The following is a 14,958-nucleotide window of genomic DNA, read 5'->3' on the forward strand; positions in this document are numbered from 1 at the left end:
TCCAAATCTATACAGCAGTGATTACCAAACTTTCTTAAGATGGGACTCACTTTTGGACGAGAATTTTGCTGGGGACCCACAGTAGCCCCAGACAGTATAATATGCTCCACAGTTTTGTTGTGTTATATATGTTCTCATTACTATATTGCTGATGCATATTTCTGGTATTGTTCCCTACCAGTCTTGGGATGTCCAAAATTGTTTCTCCTTTCCCTGGCTCATTACCTAACTACTGTTTTACCATTTATTTACTTATTGTTCTTTTTTTCTCTATTGTTGTAGACAAAACTTTAGTAAAAATTACAGTTATTAATAAAAAAAATATGCTCCATAGTGGTCTCAGACATTATAATGCTCCACAGTTGCCCCAAAGCAGTATAATGCTCCACAGTGTCCCCACACACTATAATACTCCACAGTAGCCCCATACAGTATAATATTTCCCAGTGGGCCCTACAAAGTATATTTCTCCACAGATATAATGGCTTGGGCCACTTCATTAATAGATGACGGGCAAACCTCACAAGATTTGTTTTAACGAACATTTGTAAGGTTTTCCCCCCTTCCCCCAGGTTTGTTACAGTGAAATAAGTGGAGGCCCAGGGGAAATGAGGGAAAATAACATACATTCATACTCACCTTGATTCAGTGGGTGTTCTCTTGTCATCCAGCTATATCCTGCTGGCACCTAGCGTCATCTTCAGGTCTTTTGTGATGACATACGCCCGGGGGTCACGTGCGGAGCTTTGATGCGATGACACACTGACGTCATAGCACTGGGTAAATGCATCATAGCCAAGAAAAAGCCTCATCACTAACCCCTAGACCAGATGACTTCACAAGAGCCTTGAAAAGAATGCCAGAGCATCGCCAGATGTGCAGGAGAAATGAGTATAAGTGTTATTTTTACTGACCTCCCCTGGGCCCACTGCTGTAGGCTGTGCAGCACTGTTCTATTGATATGGTGGCCAATCTTTATCTTTCGCTATATTGAGACTGTTACAGAGCACTACACAAACTATATACCACTGATCGTTCGCAACCCCCTGGGAGTCTTCACACAACCCAACAGGGTGTTGCGACCCACAACTTGGGAACTACTGCTATAAAGGGATAATGCAAACAGTGGTGTCCGTGATGTATGTCCAGAGTACCTATTTGTTTTGGTCAAGAAAAATATTCACAGAATAGGAATAATGCTCTCTCCATGCTCCTGTATTGTGTTTCTATTCCTCTGTCTCCATGCTCTTTAGTTCTGTCTTTATTTCCTCTCCCTCAGTCTCCAATCTCATGCTCTTCTCCTTTATTGTATTGTTCATCCATCCCCTTCTACACCACACAATGCAATAAAAGTTGTATTGTGCCAGTCACTGTTAGTATTATTTCTGTTAGTATATTTTGTGTACTGTATGTAAATCCCAAATTGTAAAGCACCATGGAAATAAAGGTGCTATATAATAAACAATACTAATAATAAATAAACAATAATAATCTTCATATACACTGTCTAGCAATTATCATAATATCATGTATTAGTATTACAAAATATATCACAAGACCTTCACTGTATAAGCTGGAAAGCATACAAGTTTACAAAATTTACACTTTCTTATTTTTAAGTTTAAATGTAAACATATATGTACACCAAGCTAAACAAATATCTTATTAGGGTACCGTGGGCCCCAAGCTATTCAGAAAGTGCAGCCAGCCCCTGCCAAAGATACATGTGACTGAATAATGTACTACAGCAGCCCCAACAAAGTTTATTGTCTCAAAGCAACCCCTTCAGGGCTCCGATGCAGATCCCTGTCCTCTTCAGATCCCTTCTGGCCTCCTGAATGATGTTAATCACAAGCCTCAGTGGTCACATGGGGCACAATGGCATGATGACCCCAGTGTTTCCCAATTGATTGCCAAGGGCCAATCATTGTCTTCAGCAGTCTCCAATGTTAATCAAAAGGCTGGAAGAGGCTTAGAGTTGGTTCACACTAGCGCTTGTATTCCGTCCTCCAGGAGTCGGCATGGAGACATCCCTGAACGGAATGCAATCGCAAGCGCTGTGCAGTTAAGCACACGGAGCCCATAGACTATAATGGACGTTGTGTGCTTGCCGCACACTGCCCGCACAAATGAATTGTGTGGGCAGTGCACAGCAAGCACACCGAGCCCATTATAGTCTATGGGCTCCGTGTGCTTAACTGCACTTCGCTTGCATTAGCGTTGGTATTCCATTCGGGGCAGACTCCTTGCGGACGAAATACAAGAGCTAGTGTGAACCAACCCTTAAAGTAAACCTCTACAAACTTTCTGTGCAAAGCGCTGTGATGTGTTCCCATGGCGGCTTTTCCCGTAGTTCACTTTTGCTGTAAGACGCTACATGGGGCTTTAGCCTGAGGCCCCATGTTGCGGAAACGCACTTTTTTTTTTTTTTGCAGATTTTACTGCTTTTTTTTTTAGCCAAAACCAGGAGTGGATTGAGCAGAAGGTAGAAGTATAAGAGATTCCTATATACTTGTTATTCCTTTTGTACCCATTCGTGGCTATGGCTCAAAAAAAGCTGCGTTTCTGCTAACATGGCTCCTCATAGAGTGGGGTGACATTCATAGAAGAGGTGAATACAGCAGGTACAGGTAGAAGCCCTTCCTTTACATTGGACTTCACTATTGACTTTGGCTTAGACAGAGTGTGTGAGTGCAGCCCTGATTCCCACCATTCGCACAGCACACAATAACAGCTCGTTTCCGTCCCATAGCCCTGTCAGGCTCCGCCCCTGTAGTGACAGCACAAGTCCGACTGTCAGCTCCTGCCCACCGTGCACATGGTGGTGTAAGACAGCCTGGCCCCGGGACACAGGAAGACAGGCAGGTAATGTCACGTCTCTGCCTAGGGGCTGAGTTCACAGTGAAATAAACACTGCCATGTTGAGGCAGCCTGCTCTATACACATTGCTGCGCAGGCTGCCGCCACTCCACTCTATCCCCCTCCTACTTAGGCTATAGTAGGGATGGTCTGTAACATTCTCTATGTGTACACAGCGGTGACACGTGACTACACAGCCCTCCTTTCATCTAATACTGCAGACGGCTCTTTGTAGACGGTCCCTAAAGCAGTGTATTAGCTGCGTGTAATCTAGACCCTACTGATAGACTGCAGCAGTGACAGGAGGGGAGGGGACAAGTGCGGAGAGAAAGACATGCAGAGGGAGGTTATAGAGTAGTTAGTGGACCCCTGTATGATGTTCATGCAATGCATAGGAAGAGTGCAATGAAGATAGCAATGGGTTAATACAATGTGTATGAAGTGACCTGTGCTTACAATGCAGAATAGGAAGAGTGCAGTGCTATTAGGAAAGCCATGTGTGGGGTTTAAAGGTTAATATGTTATCTACAGAAAGCTTACAATGATGTTAGGTTAGGTTTACACTAGTGTTAGCATATTGTTCTGTCCATTGGAGGATCACAGCAAGAGATAGGACACATATGGAGTCCGACGGACTCCACTGACTATAAGGGTCCATTCACACAGAGGAATTCGATGTGGAATTTTCCATGCTGAAAAAAAGCCTCCCATTGATTTCAATGGGTTCTGCTAGATTTTTTTTTCAACACTAGCGGAAAATTCCACACCAAATTCCTCACCATTTTCCTCTGTGTGAATGGACTCTAATGGGATCCGTTGGCTACCTGTTCTTTTAAACTGAGAAATTTGGTGATTTTGGACGCTCACTAAGACAGAGTCTCCAATGAAGATGTGAACATAGCATTATAAGAGCCAGCTGTAGCCATGTACAGTCATGGCCAAAAGTTTTGAGAATGACACAAATATTATATTTTCACATGATCTGCTGCCCTCTGGTTTTTATGTGTGTTTGTCAGATGTTTTTATCACATAAAGAAATATAATTGCAATCATATTATGAGTAACAAAAGCTTATATTGACAGTTAGAATGAGTTAATGCAGCAAGTCAATATTTGCAGTGTTGACCCTTCTTCAGGACCTCTGCAATTCTCCCTGGCATGCTCTCAATCAACTTCTGGACCAAATCCTGACTGATAGCAGTCCATTCTTGCACAATCAATGCTTGCATTTTGTCAGAATTTGTAGGTTTTTGTTTTCCCACCCGTCTCTTGATGATTGACCACAAGTTCTCAATGGGATTAAGATCTGGGGAGTTTCCAGGCCATGGACCCAAAATCTCCATGTTTTGTTCCCTGAGCCATTTAGTTATCACCTTTGCTTTATGGCAAGGTGCTCCATCATGCTGGAAAAGGCATTGTTGATCGCCAAACTGATCTTGGAGCAGTTTATGTGTCCATATATTTAGGTGGGTAGGTGATTTAACAGATTATTCAGATTAATATTATATAGACAGTAAGATAACTTCTAGGTACAGAGGCAGCCAGACCAATAGGACCTTGTGAACATTGCTGCAGGGATACCAAACAAAAATAATCTTATTGCTGCTTGAGACCTGCTTCCAAGAAGGCCCTGGTTCAAGGTAAGGGGCACTTAACAGGTTACTGAGTGGATTTACAGGACAGGAATAGTATGAGGCAAAGACTAGGAAGCAAGTTAGTGCTGAAACAAAACAGTGTTGATTGAGTTATAGGAATTTGTGAATAGGGACTGTTGTACACAGTGATGTCATAGTCATACTTGACATCTCTATTGGAATGTCTGCGTGTCTTCTGAAAAAGAGGAAGGACCTCCTGGACTCCCAGAAGAGTAGGCACTTCTTCTGTGCCCACTCTTTTTACTGTATGTGCCAGCCATGTCCTGAAAAAAGTGAGTGGCTAGCACATTGCCCATGTCACAAAAAGGGGTGTGGAATAAAAAAAAAACCCAAAACAAACAAACATTCTAAAAAAACAAGTATGTCACTCCTTGAAACTAGGTGGGGGCCAGTGATTTAATAATGGAGTGATGTTGCACAAAGTGTGGTCATTGTATAGGGATAATTTACACAGTTACGTTGTTACACTACTGGAATAATGTACCCAATGATGTCATGGTACAGGAATAATGCACATGGTGTTGAGAAAGTTACAGGATCCATACAAAGCTAGACTCTGTGACTGTAGTAAATCTCTCTCCTTATTTATTATATTGACATATATGAAGTTTATAAAAGGCCACTTTTATGTGAGTATGCTATATGTATTTTTCAGACCGATCATAACAGAAGCAAAGAAACACATTATTTCTGCCTCATTCACACTTGTATATTTGACAAGAAGGCAGCATTTCATCCGAAACGCCGAGAAGAAAATGTATATGTCTTTTTGTTCTAGTTTTTGTTGCTTTACATCCATATTCTGATTTTGGCTTACAAATATTGATGCAAAATACTGACTATAATACTGTTATGTGAATCAGACCAATATAGTTTTGACAATTTAATAACATGTTCTTATGACATTGCAGTTATATCAATAGATTAGACTAGTACGGCTTAGGTTTATACTTCATTCTCTTTTTTGTTTAGATGATGGCACAGTACTTTGGAAGGAAATCTATTCGAGCATTTGTAAGCGGATTTTTTGTGGCAGTGCCAGTCACTGTGACCTTTCTTGATCGTGTTGCTTGCATAGCAAGAGTGGAAGGTGTTTCAATGCAGGTAAGTTTCTTTCTTTATTTATATGTACAGATGTAGCGGAGTTAACCCAAACTTTTGTTTTTTTTGTTGTATTCTGTGATAAGATATCACATTGCATCAGTTTAACCAATTGCAGAAGTTCGTTTTAAATTTTGTACATTAAAGGGATTCTACCACTAAAGCAACATTTTTTCTAATTACCACGTTGGAATAGCCTTAAGAAAGGTTATTTGTCTCTTAGACGTGGTCTCCGCGGCGCCGTTCCTTAGAAATACCGGTTTTAACCGGTATGCAAATGAGTTTTCCACAGCAATGAGGGCGGGCCCCAGCGCTCAAATGGCGATGGGAGCATCCCCACTGCTGCCCGAGAGCTCACTCCAGCGCCGCCTCCATCTTCAGCTGCAACCCCGCCTCTTCTGTCTTCCGTCTCGGTCCAACTTCCGACGCCTGCGCAGTACGCTCCTGTATTGAACTACAAGAGCAAGAGCGGCCTCCCAAAAATGGCCTTGGAAGGCTGCTCTTGCTCTTGTAATTCAATACAGGCGTGTACTACGCAGGCGTCGGAAGTTGGACCAACAGAAGAAGACAGAAAAGGTGGGGTTGCAGCTGAAGATGGAAGCGGCGCTGGAGTGAGCTCTAGGGGCAGCAGTGGGGATGCTCCCATCGCTGTTTGAGCGCTGGCGCCCGCCCTCATTGCTGCGGAAAACTCATTAGCATACCGGTAAAAAACGGTATTTCTAAGGAACAGGGCGGCGTTCCTTGGGAAAGAAATGAGCTAAATAGTCACAATGGAGTTCACAGCCATTACTCCCAGTATTAGTGTGCATAGGTAAAGTCTGCCGGGTGCAGACAGATAAACATGTATGCAAGAAAAAAAGGTATACCCAGCATGTCTTGTATTATTGATAAAACTTACCTTTTAATAGTAAAAGTAAATTTCCATAAAATCTTTAAAAATAGTGAGACGAGCATATTCACCAAAAAAGAGTTTCACAAGGACATACCACACCGACGATACCAACACATCGACTGACGCTTTTCGGGGCAACACCCCTTACTCATAGCCATACCTTTTTTTTCTTGCATACAAAGAAATGAGCTGGTCAATCCAGTATAAGATGAGCTTGAGTAAGGGGGTACCATTAGGAAAATCAGGTTTAGTACCACAGGCCCATGCAGAGTTTGGTATAGTGTGCCAGAGAAGGAAAGTGTGGGTGAGTGTGAGGCTGCGAACGGTCTTCGACAGAGGTCACCCGAAAGTTGCTATCTTGCCCTAGCATGGCGAATAAGCTAGGTCACAGGACTCTTCAAGCAAAGGAATAGAACTTCTGAGGGTCTGAGGAAAACTCTAGTCTGAGTGAGGCTTGTGAGATAGACAAACTGACAGCCATTGCTGTATATTTGTTAATGTTCTAAAGATAATGTGTACCATTACAAATGTTACTCATTGTGTTCCTGGGCATTGAAGCGTTAAATTGTTCACACCATTGAAACAGACACTGCTCTTGTCATTGGAGCTAAGAGACATTAATTGCAATTCACTGTAGTTAATGCTGGCCTCTACACAGACAAGGACAGCATTGGGTATCCCAGGGAAACTACATGCAGGTGATGGAGACTCCCTCCCCACAGGGGCGTCACTGAAAACTGTGGATCTAATAGTACAAGTTGCTTCCTGTTGTGTTAATTGCACATTTTGCCTTTACCCTGTATGATTTTGAATACATTTCAATAAATACTCACATAAAGCAGCGGGCTGTTAATATTGTTTATGACCACTGTAAATGTAGATTATTTTTAACATTTTGGGCTGTGAAAGTTGCAAACAGGAAGCTTGATAGCCTTCTACTGCTTCTTCATTTTCAGATCCTCAGTTGTATAGAAGAGCCAATGGCTGATTAGTGCAAGGGCAATGACCTGGGAGTGTTTGGCTGGGTTTATAAGTTGGAAACATATTGCAGGAAAACTCTGCTCAGATTGCAGCTATAATAATGCTGTTATTTAGACTGGCGTGGTTTTCATATTGGCTGTAGTTAAGCCTGCATGGTTATGCCGATGAACATTTACCGTACGGCCAATAATAATGAAACTACTTTTAGCTGCAGTGAATATAAGTACCGGGTCAATCTATATAGCACTTTGGCTGCAGTGCCTCTGCAAAGTGTAAGGCCTGCCTTTACATTTAAAATCATTTTCAGGAACTGGTTATATTTGCATTGGACTAAAGAGAACATATTATCACCCTAGACATGTCTGTTATAGTAAACTCTTGTATTCGACATAATATAACAATTCTGAATAATCTTTATGTAGAACCATTTCTCTGTTATTCCTCCATGCGTAAAGCGACAACTAGGTGTTACCATTTGGGGGTATCTGTCTCCACATTCTGACACTGTCCAAACAAATTTGGCGGTGCCTGATTGTGTAGGGGCATGTCCTTTTGACAGGTGGAATGGTAACACCCAGTTGTCATTTCTTGAACATTGAGAATACAGGTTTTAGACTACCATTTTCCTCCAGTGGCAATATAGGCAATAATGGTTTATCCTGATGGACATCAGCACAGTGTAAGTAAATGAAATGAGTTGAATATCTAGTAATGCATTTCTTTGGCCACCATTCTGATGCAGTAGGACAGAAGAGGAGCAGAGGAGAACTAGGGTTATTGTATTTCTACTTATTATTTTAGAGCTTCCTCATGGGAGACTTCTGACTGTCCAGCCAATTAATTAGGTTCTGAAACCTTATAGAATACACTATTAGATCAAAGGGTGGACAAATGTTAATTCTTTTCCACTATGAGCAAACAAGTTGCATTAAAAGATGTATGAGGTGTCTGTGGATGCCCTCTCCCTCAGTCAGCAAATTGGGCTTTAGATGGTTGTCTGGTGTATAAAACTCATTTTGATATACATTATTACGGCAGTTTATGGAAATAGAGTTGAGTACTGCATTTGGATCCTCTATCAATTAGCTGGTCCTTAAAAATGCATGTCAATCACACCTCATGTTTCCTCATGGGTACTATAACTCCAATCACGCTCAGGAAGGGTAACTACAAACAAGATGTGCCTGGGGTGAATACTGACACTACTATCAGTTACCCTGAGGCCACCCAGCATTATACCAAAGACAAAAAAATGGGCAAGTGCAGATAAAGGTTGGCAAATATTGCAAAAATGAAGGGCACATAAGACCAGTTGGCCTCTCACCTTTGGTTGTGAGGATGTCACAACAACAATTTCGTGTGTTCGTTGGTCAAAGGCAAGAGTGGCAGCAGTTACCACTTATGACACTGGGGGGGCCGGGCAAACACAGGTAAATTGGAGCCAGGATGGGTTCAAATCATGGACCATACTCACTGGTCAGGAACCGAAGAAACAGATGAAGATAATCACTAAACCTTTTATTGATGTAACCGCGCTGTACAAAACAGGAAGAGAACTGGAGGAGTTGGTCAAGTCTTTAGCCACTGTGACTTATGCATTATGATGTACATATCTATTTCATTGTAAAGGATGCCATGTGTCAATGGCTGAGATCACAGAATACTCTGATCACAGATGTTTAACTCATAAAGGTGTTATTTGCCTTTAAAAATGCCTATTTGTGTAAGAGCACCCTAATAATGACACACGGTCCCACATTTCACCCTAAAATATATTTCTACTTGTAGCTTTCCGTCACTTTTCCATTCTATAGAAATGAATGTTTTTCTTTGCATGCAATGTCTTTTTATACCAGTGAAACTAAGGAGGAAGAATTAAAAAAAAGGTTAATTGGTAGAGATCAGAGAATCCTTACATGTGAAACCGATTAAATTTATGCTAGCTAGAAGAAGCAAGCCCAGCAGATTACTCCAAACACACTCTTGTATATCGGAGTGATTTATGTGGAACACTTGAAAGATGGTGGTTGGAGGGGAGAGGGAGAGGAGCACACCCAGCGTGTTGCCTTTTATTGATATGCAGTATACGACCATGGGGCACTCAATAGTCTTAACTTCAAGCTAGCTCTGTGTGATCCCAGAAAGTTTGATTTCTAATAAACCTCTTAGACTGCCAGCAGTGTTGTGCTCTCATTACCGAGCCTCTCGCTGTGTTTGAAATTAAAAGTTCTGTCAAAAAGGACAGGACATTCTTAAATATGTAACTACATCTTGTTCCAGGACTTCTGTAGTGCCGGAAAACGCTAACTTTATTAGTGTCCACTGATAGTTTTGCAGAAGATCTTAAAACACGTCGTCCCTTTTGGTTTGTGCTGACTTGATTGTTTTGGCACTGCTATGAATTATCTTTTTCTGTGTGTACGTTTCTCCGCAAGTCCATGTCATCCGCAAATCAGCAGGGAGCAAACAAGCAGAATAACTGCAGTCATTTTTATGCTGCAATAGAAGAAACCTGTTATTTCAAAATGTCACTTCTTATTCTCAATCTCAAATATGCATGCTATCTCTTGAGATACCCGCTAACAAGATGGTATTAGCAAGGCACCAAACGTTTATTTCAGAATAATAAGCAAAATAGCATCAACTGTGATACTGGAGTGTTATTTTTCTAGTAAATATATCCATGTTTTGTTGATATGGTTGATGCTCATTAACTATTATGATCGGAAAAGGAGAAGTGGTAAATCTGACAGTGCAGATGTTTCACAGCTCAGGCTCATTGATGCTGTTACTGTATTATTGGTAATACCTTGACGTTATTTGCTTTTTTTTCTTTTTTTTTTTTGTCTGTGTGGCAAAGCAAATCTGTATAGTATGCCTCTCTTATGCTCGTATGCTTACAAACGGTTCAACTATAATATATTTGTCTAAAATTCTGTTACAAAAAATGCAAACTATTGCTTTCGAGTCCGGTGTATTGATAAGAAGAGCGCCAGCCTAACTCTTGCTGCCTTACTTGTACTTTAGTGACAACAACTGTTATTTGAACTATTATTAAATTTGTTTATTAATAACATAGAAGATGGGATTAATAGCACTGTCTATGTAGTATAGTTGAGTCTTGTGTAGTATAAATTGCATTGCAATGTATTTTCTTACTTTTTTCTTACTTATATAACACCATCATATTCCGCAGTACTTTACAGAGAAATTGTAAACACTGCCCAAGTAGGGCTCACAATCTAAAATTCCTATCTGTATGTCTTTTGAGAGTGGGAAGAAATTCATACAAACACTGGGAAAACATACAGACTCCTTGCAGCTGTTGTCCTTGGCTGGATTCAAACCCAGCACTCCAGCACTGCAAGGCTACAGAAGACACCAAATGCCTTTGAAAACCCATTGAAAGAGTTCTGTGGCACATCCTGTGCCACAGTGGTGTTACCATGTTGGTGGCTGTCACAGAATTCGGTCAAAAAAACAGCTAGCCGCGACTGGATGCCGGTGCACTATATGCGCTGCAGCGGCATCCAGTCGCAGCATTCCGCTCTGGATTAGGCCCAGATGAATGGGCCTAGTTGGGAGGGAGTGTTGTGATGCGGATGTCCGCGGCTGGTTCAGCCACGGAATCTGCCTGAAGAAATGGTATGTCGCCTCTTCTTTCTGTGAGCGGGAACAAACCGCTCTCGGAAAAAGGAAATGACTGGCTCCCATTGATTTCAATGGGAGGCGATTTTTTTTTTTTTTTTTTTTTTTTTTTTTAAAGCCAAATTTTGACATGGATTCTGTATCAAAATCCTGACCAAAAAAAAAACCATGAGAACTCGGCCTTATGTTGACCTTTACTACATCTGTATCTATTTTTTCAACTGCACGAACTATACAACATTTTTCCATATGAATCTAACAAAAAAAAAAAAATGGTGGCATGTTCAGCTGCATGAATGTAGCGGAAAATAGCCTAGCACTATACAGACTAATGACTAAGATATTCACAAAGTGCCTACGGATTTGGAGTACACCACTGCGAGGACTCCGAAGTCTCTGTATAATTTTTAGGCTGTATTCATACTTTACATTTGTGCTGCAATTTTAAAAAACATTACAATGAAGTATTATGAATACATACATTTATATGTATGTGAAACATCCCAAATTATAGAAAGCTGCTGCAATAATGGCACACTTAAATACAGCGCGAAGATTTTTGTCTGTTTTTGGTACAATTCATGTTCTTTACTATGAGTGGTTCATAATGATTATTGCACTTAGTTATTTTGTGTTTAATGTTTGCAATGAATGTAAGATCATTTTATAGAATTTTCCTATTAAAAAGGGTTTTTAGCGTCCAAAAAACTCAATTACCCATGCTTATTTTGGCATGTCATGTACATTCTAGTTGTAGTAAAGAAATGGCATCAAAATCGAGGATCTCATCTAAGTTATTCAATTCATCTGACTTTTGAATCTTACCATATAATTTCAGCTAGAAGTGTGCCGCTGTTTTGTAGTGCACAATAAATTACAGTGCAGTCTCCTTAGATCTGCGGCTAATGTGTTCTTTCCTTCAGTTCACTTTATGTGATGTTCTCTTTTTGTCTGTGAAAAATTATCTCAGGATGGTCAATTCAAGAGCAAATGTAAAGCTTTATGGTTTTCCATTTGGAAATAATAGGCCATCTTGTGAAGTTATAATTGTGACTTTTACATCTGACCACATCGTAACCATGATGTCCTTGCCTCTATGTGGGTATTGAAATTATGAAGGTTTTGTATTTGAAGAGAGTCCATCAAGTCCAAAATGCATCCCAAACCAATATTCATGCCATGTAGGGGTCTTTAGTAGGTAGAGAATACCGTTGTGGCCAGGAAGGTTAGAAATCAGCCTACAAGTGCATCAGGGATAGGCCAATTTGCAAGACTGGCTACAGACAGTCACGAGACAGGTAGCGGCTGAAAATATAATTTATGGGCTGTGATTCCGGAGGAAAGTGAGAGCTGTCTTTTAGCTGTCTGTAGGAAAATCTGGCAAATAAGGCCTGCCGCTGGTATACTTGCAGGTGGATTTGCGTGTCCATGACAAGATGATGATGATCTCTACATTGCTTTACCAGTTTGTGGCCACAAAGGTATGCATCTGCTTCTATTAAAGGCCCCTACATAGCACTATTATTTTTGGAAACGTTTTGGACCTGGCAGACTCCATTTACAATGTTATGATGACTAGTTGTAATTGCTGATCTATATTTTTAGCTTCTTCTGTAACGTGCTTATGGATTACTGAATGCCACAGTGGAAATATCCAATGGTACTGTGTTGGCCAAAAGTATTGGCACCCCTGCAATTCTGTCAGATAATACTCATTTTCTTCCAGAAAATGATTGCAATCACATTCTTTGGTATTATTATGCTCTTAATTTAATTTGTCCTCAATGGAAAACCACAAAAAGAATTGTCAAAAAGACAAATTGGATATAATTCCACAGCAAACATAAAAAAGGGGGTGGACAAAAGTATTGGCACTGTTTGAAAAATCATGTGATGCTTCTCTAATTTGTGTAATTAACAGCACCTGTTACTAACCTGAGGCACCTAACAGGTGGTGGCAATAACTAAATCACACTTGCAGCCAGTTGAAATGGATTAAAGTTGACTCAACCTCTGTCCTGTGTCCTTGTTTGTACCACATTGAGCATGGAGAAAAGAAAGAAGACCAAAGAACTGTCTGAGGACTTGAGAAGCAAAATTGTGAGGAAGCATGAGCAATCTCGAGGCTACAAGTCCATCTCCAAAGACCTGAATGTTCCTGTGTCTACCGTGCGCAGTGTCATCAAGAAGTTTAAAGCCCATGGCACTGTGGCTAACCTCCCTAGATGTGGATGGAAAAGAAAAATTGATGAGAGATTTCAACAAAAGATTGTGCGGATGGTGGATAAAGAACCTCGACTAACATCCAAACAAGTTCAAGCTGCCCTGCAGTCCAAGGGTACAACAGTGTCAACCCGTAATATCCGTCAGCGTCTGAATGAAAAGGGACTGTATGGTAGGATACCCAGGAAGACCCCAGTTCTTACCCAGAGACATAAAAAAGCCAGGCTGGAGTTTGCCAAAACTTGCCTGAGAAAGCCAAAAACGTTTTGGAAGAATGTTCTCTGGTCAGATGAGACAAAATTAGAGCTTTTTGGGAAAAGACATCAACATAGAGTTTACAGGAAAAAAAAGCGACCTTTAAAGAAAAGAACATGGTCCCTACAGTCAAACATGGCGGAGGTTCCCTGATGTTTTGGGGTTGCTTTGCTGCCTCTGGCACTGGACTGCTTGACTGTGTGCATGGCATTATGAAGTCTGAAGACTACCAACAAATTTTGCAGCATAATGTAGGGCCCAGTGTGAGAAAGCTGGGTCTCCCTCAGAGGTCATGGGTCTTCCAGCAGGACAATGACCCAAAACACACTTCAAAAAGCACTAGAAAATGGTTTGAGAGAAAGCACTGGAGACTTCTAAAGTGGCCAGCAATGAGTCCAGACCTGAATCCCATAGAACACCTGTGGAGAGATCTCTTGATGGCAGTTTGGAGAAGGCCCCCTTCAAATCTCAGGGACCTGGAGCAGTTTGCCAAAGAAGAATGGTCTAAAATTCCAGCAGAGCATTGTAAGAAACTCGATGATTACCGGAAGCGGTTGTTCGCAGTTATTTTGTCTAAAGGTTGTGCTGCCAAGTATTAGGCTGAGGGGGCCAATACTTTTGTCTGGCCCATTTTTGGAGTTTTGTGTAAAATGATCACTGATTTGACTTTTTTTTTCATTCTCTTTTGTGTTTTTTCATTGCAAGCAAAATAAATGAAGATATTAATACCAAAGAGTTTGTGCTTGCAATCATTTTCTGGAAGAACACGAGTATTATCTGACAGAATTACAGGGGTGCTAATACCTTTGGCCAACACTGTATTAAAATTACATTAGAGAAGAAAAGACATGAAAATGTAAACCCAGTCATAAACTCATGCTAATACAGTGTTCTTTTAGCATACGTTTATGACTAGGTTTACATTTTTGCTGGCCTTTCTGTTTTTATGTTCTATTTTAGGAAAAGTGAAGAAAATTGTTTTTCTAAAAAACTGAGCTGAATCTATCACAGATGCAAGTTATGCTACGTATCATTTTGCAGGACAAAATAGCAAAAGTACTCTGTACAACTTAGTGATTTTTAACTAAATGCCAATACAGAAGAGGCCTTAGCTTTCTGTAACAGAAACCAAAATATCAACACAGCCCTGCAGATGGATAGGTTGGGGGTCATCTGAATCAATGCTTTCCCCTTGTAAATTACTTGCTTCTCGTCCTACCCGCTCTATCATGCCCTCTACGTTTTTGTACTCTTGATTTATAGAAAAATGGAAACATTGGCTGGCCTGAAATTGTATATGTCTGTTCATTGCTTGTTCAGTATACAGTGAATATAGTCTGTCAC

At 40.8% G+C, this 14,958-nt stretch overlaps 1 protein-coding gene across 1 annotated transcript in view; it reads left to right on the forward strand.

Annotated features, from left to right (window-relative positions):
• Positions 1 to 2,782: 2,782 nt before the first annotated feature.
• Positions 2,783 to 14,958, forward strand: part of IMMP2L (inner mitochondrial membrane peptidase subunit 2) — a 739,728-nt gene continuing 727,552 nt past the window's right edge. The window contains exons 1-2 of the mRNA XM_075274291.1: positions 2,783 to 2,865; positions 5,487 to 5,618. Of these exons, the coding sequence (XP_075130392.1) occupies positions 5,487 to 5,618 (132 nt within the window). The 5' untranslated portion in view covers positions 2,783 to 2,865. The remainder of the gene's footprint in view (positions 2,866 to 5,486; positions 5,619 to 14,958) is intronic.

The sequence above is a fragment of the Leptodactylus fuscus genome, chromosome 5 (assembly GCF_031893055.1).
Source record: "Leptodactylus fuscus isolate aLepFus1 chromosome 5, aLepFus1.hap2, whole genome shotgun sequence".
NCBI classification, from domain to species: Eukaryota; Metazoa; Chordata; class Amphibia; order Anura; family Leptodactylidae; genus Leptodactylus; species Leptodactylus fuscus.